The sequence below is a fragment of the Lathyrus oleraceus genome, chromosome 3, assembly GCF_024323335.1.
Source record: "Lathyrus oleraceus cultivar Zhongwan6 chromosome 3, CAAS_Psat_ZW6_1.0, whole genome shotgun sequence".
NCBI lineage: Eukaryota > Viridiplantae > Streptophyta > Magnoliopsida > Fabales > Fabaceae > Lathyrus > Lathyrus oleraceus.
Window position 1 is genome coordinate 177,948,659 of NC_066581.1, and position 14,032 is coordinate 177,962,690.

Here is a 14,032-nt window from a genome sequence, read left to right on the forward strand (position 1 = left end):
TTTCCTGGTGCTCAAGTAGAAGAGACAATTCATCAGATACTTCTTCATCACTTTCTTCCTCAGCCTCGAACACAGGGAATTCAAAGTTTGGAGAAGGAGTAGGATCATTGTAATCAATGGGTTTAGAAACCAACCTGCATAATGATTTGATATTTTGATTTTAGAGAAGTGAATTGTGATCAAATATTATGAAGATGGACAATTATTGCTTATTTATTTATTTATGTTTTTTTTTGTGATTACCATTTTTCAAAAAGGCAAAAATTAAAAAAAATAAAAACATCATAGATGTGGATGAATAGAATTGCATTTTATTAATGATCAAATTAAAAGATGTCAAACAATGTTCACTTCTCTCTTAGGAATAGGAGAAGGATTTTCAAAATTAATAAAAGCAATTACTTAGAATGATGAGCAATAATATGAACATCGACAGCAGTCCAATTGTTGCAAGATTTTCCATGCGTCACAAAATTGGTCCAGTCTTCATCTTCATCCCCCTCGATCGCTACAGCTGAGTGTTATTTGTAATACCCCAAATTTTACCCTCAGATTAGTCGATTCATGTCGCATGTCATCTCATTTTCGCATCAGCTAACTATTAACGGGTTGTGTAGTTTTATTTCATTTTGCAGGAACCGCATCTGGTACACTTTAGTTGTTAAAGGGCAAAATGGTCATTTTCACGTTGTTTACTGACAGTCCTCGAAGCTAAGTTATCATCAGGGATTTATTGAATAATTAGGGCCTCCGCTTCCGAGTTTTTTCTATTTTATTTTTGTTATCTTTGAGGATAAACAGAGATTCACGGTAACTTTTGGCATCAGGATTTTTGAGATACGGTAATTAATTCAACGGGTTGAGACTCTGTCGTCAATTGAGTTCTGAGACATTTATTTTATCACTTGGGTTTGAGTATGCTTGAGACATTAAGCTGGTTCGGTTCAAATCGGGACAAGATTCCATGCGGAGGAATTTCTGTTTTAATCAGTTTATTTTTCTGTTCTTCTGCTATCTGCCAGTTATTTTTGAAGCCAAAGCAGTAGAAATTCTGATTCAGATTCGGGTTTTGATTGCTGTTTGTTGAGGTTTATGGGCTGAATTGGTTTATGGTTTGGTATTTTATCAGAGACGCAAATTGAATTTTAATGCGGAATATATTTCTGTTTTCACTGTTAAGCAGTTTTCTCTGCTTCCTTCCTGTTTTAATTTGTTCAAGACTATCATCGATTCTATCATCAAGCGCGATTTAATCTGGAAATATTGGATTGGAACTGAAGGTTACATCATGTTTTAAGCAACACGGTTTGAGATGACGAAGTTTAATTCATTTGGGTTTTTCTGTAATTTATTCATATTGGTTTCATACGGTGAAGTTGGTTTTATTATTAATCGTTTAAATTTAACTGATTAATTTCATTCAGAGAATTTTGACCAAGTTGATTTTTAATCAGATATTGTTTTGAGTCGTTCGGTTGCGACAAAATTAAATCATGGAAAGAAGAATCAAACGTTGTTCTTGGGTAGAAATGTTTGTGAATTTTATTCATAAATAATTTTATTACAAATTATAAAAGGAAATACATTTTGATTTTTATTTCTAGGTCCTATGATCTTCATGCCGGTTCTTCATGTTTCTTCATCCGATGTTTCCTTCCGTACCTGCACACACACAAAGAACAGAAAAGCGGAGTAAAAAATGTTAGAATTTATTTTGACACCCTCAGAAAAATGTCATCACCGGGTGTCGGGAGGGCACGACAATTGCCGAAACCAGCTCCCATTCCGATTCACGACCTCGGCATCAACCGGTAGTATCCGTTCTTTTCGGGACAGCAGAGAAGAAGAGAAAAAGATGTCCTGGGCCGAAAATGATTTTGCCGGAAAATTGTTTCGAAGCCAAACGGATTACCCACATGAATCTAAAATCCATATCCATCTATCAAGTAAATATATCCAAGACAAATCCAAATATCCAGATTTCAAAGCCAACCGAAAATCCAAATCTGGAGCTATGGATCCAAGAATAATATTTCGGCAAATCCAATATCTGAAAATAAAACGGATATCCAAATCAACATCAGAAAAGAATCAAACTCATCCAAGATTCGTAAATCATAATTAAATCCAAAACAATACCAGCTAGCAAATCCGAAATAAAATCAATAAACGTAAAATCCGGATCCAAAAGCACAGCAACAACATAACAAAGCCGTTCAGTCAAAGACTCATTAATAATCTGTTCCGAAAATACCTCAACAACTTCAGCGGAAATCATGAAAAATCAAAAGCCCACAGTGGATTCGAGGGGGATATAAATATTAAGAGGGACCCGCAATCCTCAAGGGAGAAGGAGAAGCCAGAATCGAAGCTTCGTCGTAACGGATCAACGTCGGGAACTCGCGGTGGCCATAGATCCTTCCGATTGCCACTACCACCGGGACCCATTACCGTCATCGAGCAACGCCTCAGTCGCAAAACATCATCGGCTAACGAACCTCAATAAACGTCGTCGATAACAAACGCGTACATGTAGGATTTTATCACCGTAAATCGTTTTGCTCTGATGTGTGCATTTCAGGTTTAAGAAGAAGATGCATAGGATAGAAGAAGGAAACATGGAGCATGCAACAATGGCCGCCGCCGGCGGTATAAAGAGAGAAAGAGAAAGGATTGACAAACCCTAGCAGCAAGCACAAAGCCAAATGACCTTTTTCTATTCACGTTTATGCTTGTCTGTTTGGTTTTGGTACATTGGTATTAGTAATTGTTTTAAATAAAAAAGCACCACTAGGAGTCAATTAGTCATTAACATAGTAAATTGGAAAGTTTTCTCATAACTTCTAATTAATAAAATTAGTAACATTAATAGTTGCTATTAAGTAAGATTTTTTATATATAACTTTTACGTAACAAATTTCCTTTGTTTAAAAAAGCTAGGTACATAATTTATAATCAAGTTTGTTTTTGTTATTTAGATTAATTTGTTTTTATTCATAATTTATAATTAATTTGTTTTAAAAGCTAGGTACATAATTTATAATTTGTTTTTATCATTCTCCACCGTTTAAAAAAGGATAATAATAACACAGTTTTTTTTAATATTTAGATTAATTTGTTTTTATTTATTTACCACAAAAGTTAAAAATAAGTTCTTTTCTTAATCAAAAAAATCTTTCAAATTAAAACAATTTGTTTTTTAGAAAAAAAGGCATTAACCTTAAAATAACCCTTCCTTCTGAGAAATATATAAAAAAAATATATGTAATAACTTTCCTTTTCAACAAAGAAAAATCTCAAAAATTAGTTTTGACTTAGCCGTTTCGTTTTCGTCTAACCCTCGTTAATTTGTTTGTTTCAGTTTATCATTATTATTTCATTTGTTCATTTTTGTTCCATGGATGTAATTTACGCGAGGCCATGGTCGCGGTTTATTTTATTTCGCATTTTTGGGGATTTGTAATTTACGCGAGTGGTCGCGATGCTTTCCTTTACTGCTTGCTTTATTTTCATATTTTTTATGCCTGCCATGTAATAATTCTGTTGCTTGCATGTTTTTACCGTCTTGCCCTCCGAAGGAATTAGGTTTAACAGTGTGACCGCCGAGTCAATAACCCTAAATTTTGACCCTTTTCAAACCCTTGACCGTTTCCAAAACCTCAATAGCCTAGGCGTCCCGCCGTGGACGAAAACGCCATTTACCCTAGCATTAGGTCAAAGAGTCGCTGTACTCTGCTTTAGGGTTTCCCTAATTTCAATTCAACGTCTCAACGTAGAAATAGGAGTTTCAACACTCCACGTAAGCGTTTCCTTAAGAAATGCTTATTCCCCATCGAAACCTTGACCACAGTCAAGAAGTTTCTAGCCTCCCTTTCGAGGGGAACTACAATTACTCTGATTCCATTCCCGTCAGGATATGTAGGCACAAGATGCGACGTCTTGCCGAGTAAATTTAGAACTAACCCCTTAGGTATTTTAGGTCACTTTATCCCTTAGATTAGTATATATTTAAAGCAGATAATAAAAATAAAAAAGCATACAGTAAACAAAAGGGTCCTGTAGAGTACTACAGAAGTTTAGGGTGCTAGTACCTTCCCTAAGCTTAGCCAACCCCTTACCTAGAGCTCTCCTCTCATTGTTTTACAATGCAAAAAAAAAAGTTTTTTCCCTCTTTTGACCTTTTCCTTCAGATAAATCAAAGAGCGGTTGTGAATTGAATCGTGATTCAAACTAATTAATAGTTTGGTATCCTATTTCCACCGCAACAGAAAATGGCGACTTCACTGGGGAACAACATAATTAAGGGTTGCCCCTATTTTGTTTATTGTATGATATTTTATGCTATTAATTGTCTGTATATATTATTGTGTATTATGGGGGGTATCTTTTTTGTGAGGTAAGTCCTACACCCGGATTTGAGTGAACTTATTATAGGAGGTGATAGATTCAACGAAGCTTATAGGGAGTTGAATCCCGACCAAGCCGACTTGAGAATCACCGCTCAGTTGAGGCCCTTTTTAAAGGTAGTTCTGTTGAACGAGTAATCATGAAGACACTTACTATCTTCGATGGGAGCCTATGACACTGGGGACCGTAGTTACCTTAACACCACTTTGGCCTTATCTAGGACGTAGTGCTGGGACTATGAGGGAGTAATCCCAAAATAGTGGTTACGCGATACCACACTCAAAAGAGGTTCTCTTGAGAATATTATTAACCACCGAGTCAATTGGGAAATTGATAATATCCGAAAGATGGACTGATGACTTTGGGCACCGATTTAGAACCCTTGTTCCGCAGGTACGATTAACCCTATAATACATACCTCTGTGGGATGGGTAGACCTTGACTTCCGCTCATATACCTTTAACCTAGGACTTTGTGTGTTTATGTGCATTACATCCATAAAACATCACATTGCATTACATCTCATGGAATTCAAACTTTATTTATGAACATCGCAGGCTACCATGGATTACAATAAGAGAAACACCTTGAAATACTCTTTTAAGAATTTTAAGTTGGATGACCTAAGGAAGCTAGGAGCTTTGGTTGAAGATCAAGAGGGGTTTAAGGACAAGTACGGAAGGCTATTATCCTTATTAAGAATCCAAGTGAAGGATGGGCTTCTTTCTACGTTACTACAGTTCTATGATCCGGATTACCATTGTTTCACGTTCCCAGATTATCAGCTATTACCTACCTTAGAAGAGTACTCTCAGTTGGTGGGGTTACCTATTGTGGATAAGTATCCGTTCCCTTTCTTAGAGAAGGACCCTAAAGAGGAAGACATTGCTAAAGCCATATGCTTAAAGGTGTCCGACATCAAAGGCAATATGATCGCCAAAGGCGGAACTGTAGGGTTACCTACGCATTTCTTAATCAAGAAAGCCCAATATTATGCCGATCATTTAAGCATGCCTACCTTTGAAACAATCCTTGCTTTTCTTATTTATGTAATGCTACTCTTCCCAAGTTTTGAAGGATTCGTTGACATTAACGCCATCAAAATATTCATGAAGAACAATCCAGTACCAACGTTATTGGGTAACACTTATCATGCCATACATCTCCGGAATTTTCATGGTGGAGGAATGATCACCTGTTGTGTGCCTTTATTATACAAGTGGTTTATTTCGCACTTGCCCAAGTCTTTTTTGAGTCTTGACAAGGGATTTTGGTCACCAAGGGTCATGGCGCTGACACACTCGGACATCGTTTGGTATAATCGTGTGTATGATGGAATACTAATTATTGACAGCTATGGAGACTTTGCCAACGTACCTTTACTTGGTTTTAATGGAGGAATCAGCTACAATCCAGTCCTAGCTCGCCGACAGTTAGGGTATCCCTTGAAAGAACCGCCTAAAAGTGTTCATGTGGAGAAAATCTTCTTTAAGGGTGACAAAGAACTTCAAGATCAGATTGTATCCGCTTGGCGTCATTTGCACAAGAAGGGTAAAGAAAGTTTGGGAAAGCCGAATTGTGTGTCTATGGAACCTTATCTTCGTTGGGTCCGGGAAAGAGCCATCAAGCTGAAGATGCCTTATCCTCGCCAAGATCCTTTACCTCCGAGAAGAGAATCTGTTTTAGTATTCATGTCCGAAGCTGAAAAGTTGGAAATCGCTTTGAAGAGAGCACAACATGAGGCAGAAACGTGGAAAAATAAATATCAGGTTATCATCAGTGAGAATGAAGAGCTACAAAAGCAGCTGCAGGCGAAGAATGAAGAAGTGCTTTCCTACAAAAAGAGAAGAATCTACGAGGATTTATTTTCCTCCGACTCTCTGCCTACTCGTTGAAGTCGTGGACTACGCTTCCTTAGGGCTTTCGTAGCTTTTATTTAGCTATTTTCTTGTTAATATTTTTTAAGAATATTTATTTGTAATTCATGTTCAAATTAATAAATAAAGATCCCAGTGGTATTCCGCGATATTCGTAAAGGCTTGAATTCCATGAAATCTTTCATTCGCATTTTGCATCACATTTTGCATTTCATGTGTCTCCCGGTTGTCTCATACTCGGTTCTCTCGCGTACAGTTTCGTCACCCTGAATCGATACAACACTAGAGCTCAAGCTCGAAGAAGGATGGAGGAGCACGCTCAAGAGATGGATCGCGTTAACAACTAGCTAGCAAACCTTCGAGGGAATGTAGGAACAATTATGGAACTACTTCAGGTTATCAATGCAAAGATGGATACTCAGCCTACTGTGGTTTATGAGATCAACACTACCGCTGCCGTAGATCCGCCGGTTGTTTCAGTTGAGAACCCATTTCCTTATGGTATTTCGCAGAGTTTCATACATCCGCCTGTTGTTACGTCAGTTCAACAAACTATGCCGGTTGCACAAAGTGGTCAACAAGCCATGCCGGTATTACAGAATGTTCAACAGACTGTGCCTTTGGTTCCCGAGCCTCCAAAGGTGGTCCCTACCTTCACACAAGCTAATGTCCATACTCGGGTGCAGCCTTATCTTAATGAGCCTGTTTATGAAATTCTGGATGATAATGATGAAGGGTACCAGCCGCGTGATAGGCTCCGTGAGGAGGTTGTTACTATTGATAAAAGATTAAGAAAGATGGAAGGAGACCAGATCTTTGGTGCTGCTGCTAGAGACATCTGTTTGGTTTCCGGTTTAGTTATTCCGCCAAAGTTCAAGACTCCGAACTTTGACTGCTATGAAGGGACTACATGTCCGAAAAGCCATTTGATAATGTACTACTGTAGGATGGCTGCCCACGTGGAAAATGACAAGTTGATGATCCACTGTTTTCAAGACAGTCTGAAAGGTGCCTCGTCGAAGTGGTATTTAACATTGGACCAATCTCGCATCAAGTCTTTTCAAGATTTGTCTGACGCTTTCATTAAGCACTATAAGTACAACATGGACTTGGCTCCTAACAGGAGACAACTTTTGAGTATGACGCAGAAAAGTTCTAAGACCTTTAAGGAATACGCCCAGCGATGGAGGGAAATTGCTTCCCAGGTTGAACCTCCATTGACTGATAAAGAATTAGCTGACTGGTTTGTTGACACCGTTCGTCCTGAGTTCTATGAAAGGATGGTGGGTAGTGTAACCACGAATTTCGCTGATATTGTTGCTGTTGGAGTAAAGGTTGAATTAGCTATGAAGAGTGGAAAGATGTCCAGTGGGTCTAGCAGTACGAGTTCGAAGGACCAAGCTAAGAAGACTTCCGTCAATCCTCAGAGAAAGAAGGAAGGAGAGACTCATGATGTGTCTTCAGATAGGAGAAGGAATAGGCAGTATCAATATCCGCCACAGTATGCCCAACCACAGGGATACCCGGTTCAGTATGCACCACCGCCATACGTGGCTGCTGTTGCACCATCTTTTAACCAACAAGCTCCACAAGCGCCCGTTTATCAACCCATACAACAGGTTCCTAGTTATCCGCCTCCGGTTTATCCTCCTCCGAATTATCAACAAGCATCCAACGCTCCGGCGAGTCAACAACCGAGGAACCAGGCACCTCACCAGAATGCTCCAAGGAGACTATACAAGACTTGTCCACCGATTCCGATGACGTTCACCGAGTTGTATCCTTACTTAGTGCAACGCGGTTTGGTCATTACTCGAGCTTTGGGACCGCCTCCGAATCCTTTGTCAGCCAACTACAACACCGCCGCTCATTGTTTATTTCATGAGGGTGCGCCAGGTCACGATTTGGAGAACTGATATGCTTTGAAAAACCTTGTGAGGGATCTGATGGAAAAGAAGATTCTGTCATTCAACGATCTGTCTCCCAATGTCAAAAGTAACCCTTTACCTGACCATGGGGTTGTTAATGCCATTGATGCTTCGTCTGAAGAGAATTCTATCCTTGATGTAGCTCAGATTAAGACTCCGCTCAAGGCATTCCATTCAAAGCTGTTTAAAGCAGGCCTAGTATCTGTTTCCCATATCGGTTGTATGAGCTGTAAGGGATGTGATAAGGGTTGTGTTATGGTTCGGAAAGACGTTCAGAGATTGACTGATGATGGTTTTTTGCAAGTAGTTAACCAGGCGAAAGAAGTAGCCGTAATTGAGCCTACCTTCAACTTGCCAGAATCAAGGGGTAGGATACCAGTGTTTAATCTGCCAGCACCAAATTCTGTCATGCCAGTGTTCAGTATACCGGCTCCCGTTACTCCAACAGTGGACCAGCCTAAACCGTTGATTATCCAAAAACCGAGTCCATTTCCATTCAGTGATCCCAAGGCAGTACCTTGGAAGTATGATGTAACCGCGATTGACAAAGAATCTGGGAAGGTCATTCCAAGAGAAGAAGTGAAGGTTGATGGTGAAAGTGTGACTAACATAGCTGGGGCAAGCAGGATGACTCGCAATGGTCGCGTGTACACTCCCCGTTTGGATGAGGCTCCACCTAGAGAGATAACTACTAACACTGCTGTGCCTGCCAGAGATAAAAATAAAGAGGTTGTTACTAATGATGAAGATGTTGAATTCTTAAGGATCATCAGGAAGAGTGATTACAAAGTCGTTGATCAGCTTCATCAGACCCCTTCGAAGATCTCTATCCTGTCTCTATTATTGAATTCACCCGCTCATAGGGCTGCTTTGCAGAAAGTATTGACGCAAGCTCATGTCGCTCAAGATATTACTACCGGCCAGTTTGATAGTGTGATCGCCAATATTACCGCATGTAATACTCTTAGCTTCAGCAATGAAGAGCTACCGAAAGAGGGCCCGAATCACAACCGTGCTTTGCACATATCAGCGAAGTGTCAAGAGGATAATTTAGCCAGGGTGCTTGTGGATACCGATTCATCTTTGAACGTCCTACCCAAGAGAGTTCTTAGCAAGTTGGCCTATAAAGAGGCTATGGTGAAGCCTACTTCTTTGATTTTCAAGGCGTTTGATGGTTCTCTTAGAGCTGTGATTGGAGAAGGGGAACTTCCAATTCTGATTGGTCCGCATGTTTTCAATATCACTTTCCAAGTCATGGATATCAATCCCAATTACAGTTGTCTACTTGGAAGACCTTGGATCCATGCTGCTGGGGCTGTGACTTCTACCTTGCACCAAAAGATGAAGTTTGTAGTTGATGATAAGCTGGTGATTATTCACGGTGAGGAGGATTTAATGGTCAGTAATTTATCTTCGTTCCGTTATATTGAGGCCGATGAAGACGCGTTGGAAACTTCTTTCCAAGCACTTGAGAACGCCAATGCTGTGTTAGTGGAGGTCGAAGAGACTGTGGAAGGCCAGAGTAATCCATCTTTTGCATCCTTAAAGAGTACCAGATCAACAATTGACAGGGGCATTCCTGAAGGTTGGGGAGAGATAATCAACGTCAAGACCAAAACTGATCGCCACGGGTTGGGTTACAGACCAACTCATGATAAAGCTTCTACAAATGTCGAAGGGCGTCCAGAGTTTTTTCAAGAAGTTTTTGTCAGCAGAGGTTTCCAAGTCAATGCCATCAGTGACTATGATGAAGACGAAGATCTGAGTAACTTGGTATTCAAGAGCGATGCAGCTTTGAGCAACTGGGAGGCTATAGAGATTCCTATTATTTTTCCCGTTTCAAAGTAAATTAACAGTTCCATTTGTGTTTTCACATCCATAGCTCTGCCCAAGGCTATTGGATTGCTTTGTAGGGCCACCTTTCATTTTTAAAACAATTATTAATCAATGCATTTTGTTCTGCTTCCACTTTGTTCTATTAGCATTTTTTTTATTTTTTTATTTTTTTATTTTTTTATTTTTTTATTTTTTTTTCGTTGTCACCTTTTAAAATGAAATTGGAAATCTTTTCAAAAGCTACAAAATAAAGCATTTCCACTCTCTTGCATCTTCATTTGAACATTCAATAAAACAAGTCTTTCAACATGCAGTGACATTAAAACCCTTGTTGAATCCAATGACTCTATCATCTCTCCTGATTGGGATTCACCCATTTATCAAGCTGAAGATGGGGGTGAAGAGGATTTTGAAGTACCCGCGGAACTGACGAGATTGGTTGAGTACGAGTACACAAAGCTTCAACCGCACAGGGAGCAGGTAGATTTGATTAATCTCGGCACAGATGAAGACAAGAAATAGGTCAAAATTGGCGCAATACTTGGGGTCGAGGTCAAAATTGGCGCAATACTTGGGGTCGAGGTCAAGCAGAGATTGGTCAAGCTGTTGAAGGACTATGTTGACGTGTTTGCATGGTCGTATCAAGATATGCCAGGTTTAGACAAAGATATTGTAGTTCACAAACTACCGCTTAAGCCAGAATGTCCTCCTGTCAAACAGAAACTTCGAAGAACGAGACCTGACATGGCTTTGAAGATTCGAGATGAGGTTAAGAAACAGTTGGATGCGGGTTTCCTTGCAGTTGAGAAGTATCCTGATTGGGTTGCCAACATTGTTCCAGTGCCCAAAAAGGACGGTAAGGTCAGAATGTGCGTAGACTACAGGGATCTGAACAAAGCTAGTCCAAAAGACGATTTCCCATTGCCTCATATTGATACCCTTGTCGATAATACAGCTAGTTTTGCAGTTTTCTCATTCATGGATGGTTTCTCCGGTTATAACCAGATCAAGATGGATCCCGCCGACAGAGAAAAGACTACATTCATCACTCCTTGGGGAACCTTCTGTTATAAAGTTATGCCTTTCGGTTTGAAGAACGCAGGGGCAACCTATCAACGTGATATGACGGCTCTCTTTCATGACATGATGCACAAAGAAATCGAAGTGTATGTGGATGATATGATTGCCAAATCTCATAACGAAGAGGAACATTTGGTTCATCTGTTAAAACTGTTTGAACGACTCCGGAAATATCAGTTGAAACTAAATCCCGCTAAGTGTATTTTTGGTGTCAGATCTGGAAAGCTACTTGGTTTCATCGTCAACCAACGAGGAATCGAGGTAGACCCTGATAAAGTCCGAGCCATTCAAGACATGTCGGCTCCGCAGACCGAAACCCAAGTCAGAGGTTTTCTTGGACGTTTGAACTACATCTCCCGGTTTATATCTAACCTGACTGCTACTTGTGAGCCGATATTCAAGTTTCTTTGCAAAGGCCAGACTATTGATTGGAATCCTGACTGTCAGCGGGCGTTTGAAAAGATCAAGGATTACTTGCAAGAGCCTCCTATCTTAATCCCTCCTGTTCCTGGAAGACCTTTGTTCATGTACCTGACGGTTCTCGAGAAGTCTATGGGTTGCGTGTTGGGCAACACGATGAGACTGGAAGAAAAGAACATGTTATATACTACTTGAGCAAGAAGTTCACCGATTGTGAAAACAGATACCCACTCTTGGAGAAAACTTGTTGTGCGCTAGCATGGGCTGCTAGGCGTCTCAGGCAATACATGATGTGTCATACTACCTTGTTGATTTCGAAGATGGATCCAATAAAGTACATTTTCGAAAAGCCTGCTCAGACAGGGAGACTTGCTCGTTGGCACATGTTGTTATCAGAATATGACATCCAGTACGTACCTCAGAAAGCTATCAAAGGAAGCATCTTATCAGATTATCTTGCGGACCAACCGGTCGAAGATTACGAGCCTCTCAAGTTTGACTTCCCGGACGAAGACATTATGTGGGTAAAAGATTTCGAGAAGCCAGAGCCCGATGGGGGTCCCGAACCGGGTCTCTGGTGGAAGATGATGTTTGATGGTTCCTCAAATTACAGTGGGCACGACATAGGCGCCGTTTTGATGAATCCAAAAGGTGGTTATACCCCATTTACAGCAAGGTTAGACTTTGAATGCACGAACAATATCGCCGAATATGAAGCATGCATCCTTGGCCTTGAAGCAGCTATTGACCTCCGAATCAAACTTCTTGAAGTAAGCGGAGATTCAGCTTTGGTTATCTATCAAGTGAAAGGTGAATGGGAAACCAAGAATGAGAAGCTAGTCCCTTACAAAGCCTATATTGTGGAGTTGATTAAATACTTCGATGAGATCAAGTTCGAGCATGTTCCGAGGTCTGAGAATCATATTGCTGACGCCTTAGCCATGCTAGCATCCATGTGGAAGGTCAAATTTGTCAATGCAGCGCCACTCATTCGAATCGAACGTAGAATTGAACCCGCCTACTGTCTGGTGATTGAAGAAGATGAAACTGATGAAAAGCCTTGGTTTCATGACATCAAGAATTATTTGCTCACGCAAGAGTATCCATCGGATGCTTCTCATCTGGACAAAAGGACTTTGAGAAGATTGGCATCCAAGTTCTTCATCAGCAATGACGTGCTATACAAATGAAACCACGACATTGTTCTACTTAGATGTGTTGATAAATGTGAAGCCGATATGTTACTCCAGGAGATTCATGAAGGGACGTTCGGAACTCATGCCAACGGTTATGCCATGTCCAAGAAAATCTTGAGGGCTGGATATTACTGGTTAACTATGGAATCAGATTGCATCCAATACGCCAGGAAGTGTCACAAATGTCAGGTTTATGCCGACAAAATGCATGTACCTCCGGCACCGTTGAACGTTTTGACTTCGCCGTGGCCTTTCTCAATGTGGGGCATTGACATGATTGGGGCGATTGAGCCGAAAGCTTCTAACGGCCACCGGTTCATTTTAGTTGCTATTGATTACTTCACCAAGTGGGTAGAAGCCGCTTCCTATGCTAACGTGACCAAGCAGGTTGTTGCTCGCTTCATCAAGAGGGAGATTATCTGCCGCTATGGAATTCCGAGCCGAATCATAACTGACAGTGGTACCAATCTGAATAACAAGACTATGAAAGAGTTGTGTGACAACTTCAAGATTGCGCACCACAATTCATCTCCTTACTGTCCTAAGATGAATGGAGTTGTTGAAGCCGCGAATAAAAATATCAAGAAGATCCTACAAAAGATGGTCAAGACTTACAAGGATTGGCATGAGATGTTACCGTTCGCTTTGCATGGATACAGAACTACAGTCCGAACTTCAACAGGGGAACCCCCTTTCTCATTGGTATATGGAACAGACGCCGTCCTCCCCATTGAAGTTGAGCTACCTTCCTTAAGGGTATTGAGGGAAGCCAAGCTAGATGAAGCCGAGTGGGTTCAAGACAGATTCGACCAGCTAAACCTCATCGACGAGAAGCGTTTGACGGCTATGTGCCATGGTCAGCTATACCAGAAACGGATGAAGAGAGCCTTCGACAAGAAAGTCTGAATCCGTGAGTTTCAACAAGGAGAACTTGTACTCAAGAAGATCTTGCCAGTTCACGAGGACATGCGCGGGAAGTGGATGCCCAATTACGACGGTCCATTTGTTGTTAAGACAGTCTTCTCCGGAGGATCGCTAATTCTTACAACAATGGATGGAGAAGAGCTCGCACATCCTGTGAACTCCGATGCAGTCCGAAAATATTATTCCTAAAGAAAAAAAATAATACTATGGCTCGCTAAGTTGAAAACCCGAAAGGGCGGCTTAGGCAAAAATGAGCGTCCCGGTGGATTGAAAACCCGAAAGGGCAGTCCAGGCAAAAGTTAGGGACATGGCATTTCACTGCATCGGATGACACCGAACATCGCAGATACATTTACAAAAGTCC

General features: G+C 40.7%; 4 protein-coding genes across 4 annotated transcripts; all 4 read left to right on the plus strand.

Annotated features, from left to right (window-relative positions):
- The first annotated feature begins 4,970 nt into the window (after positions 1–4,970).
- Positions 4,971–6,302, plus strand: LOC127130296 (uncharacterized). The gene has a single exon (XM_051059332.1). The coding sequence runs from the start codon at positions 4,971–4,973 to the stop codon at positions 6,300–6,302; it is 1,332 nt and encodes a 443-aa protein (XP_050915289.1).
- Positions 6,303–6,664: 362 nt separating this feature from the next.
- LOC127130297 (uncharacterized) lies at positions 6,665–8,200 on the plus strand. Its single transcript, XM_051059333.1, has one exon. It carries the CDS (start codon positions 6,665–6,667, stop codon positions 8,198–8,200), a length of 1,536 nt encoding a protein of 511 aa, XP_050915290.1.
- A 30-nt stretch (positions 8,201–8,230) lies between these two features.
- Positions 8,231–10,570, plus strand: LOC127130298 (uncharacterized). The gene is made up of 2 exons (XM_051059335.1): positions 8,231–10,056; positions 10,363–10,570. The coding sequence occupies exons 1-2, from the start codon at positions 8,231–8,233 to the stop codon at positions 10,568–10,570; spliced, it is 2,034 nt and encodes a 677-aa protein (XP_050915292.1).
- Positions 10,571–11,868: 1,298 nt separating this feature from the next.
- LOC127130299 (uncharacterized) lies at positions 11,869–12,738 on the plus strand. The gene has a single exon (XM_051059336.1). It carries the CDS (start codon positions 11,869–11,871, stop codon positions 12,736–12,738), a length of 870 nt encoding a protein of 289 aa, XP_050915293.1.
- Positions 12,739–14,032: the final 1,294 nt, after the last annotated feature.

Bases quoted from the DNA above. Each gene is read 5' to 3' on its own strand.
- LOC127130296 (XM_051059332.1), top strand. From the start codon at position 4,971: ATGGATTACAATAAGAGAAACACCTTGAAATACTCTTTTAAGAATTTT.
- LOC127130297 (XM_051059333.1), top strand. From the start codon at position 6,665: ATGGAACTACTTCAGGTTATCAATGCAAAGATGGATACTCAGCCTACT.
- LOC127130298 (XM_051059335.1), top strand. From the start codon at position 8,231: ATGGAAAAGAAGATTCTGTCATTCAACGATCTGTCTCCCAATGTCAAA. The intron at 10,057-10,362 runs GTAAATTAACAG...TTCAACATGCAG, and splicing joins ATTATTTTTCCCGTTTCAAA to TGACATTAAAACCCTTGTTG.
- LOC127130299 (XM_051059336.1), top strand. From the start codon at position 11,869: ATGGATCCAATAAAGTACATTTTCGAAAAGCCTGCTCAGACAGGGAGA.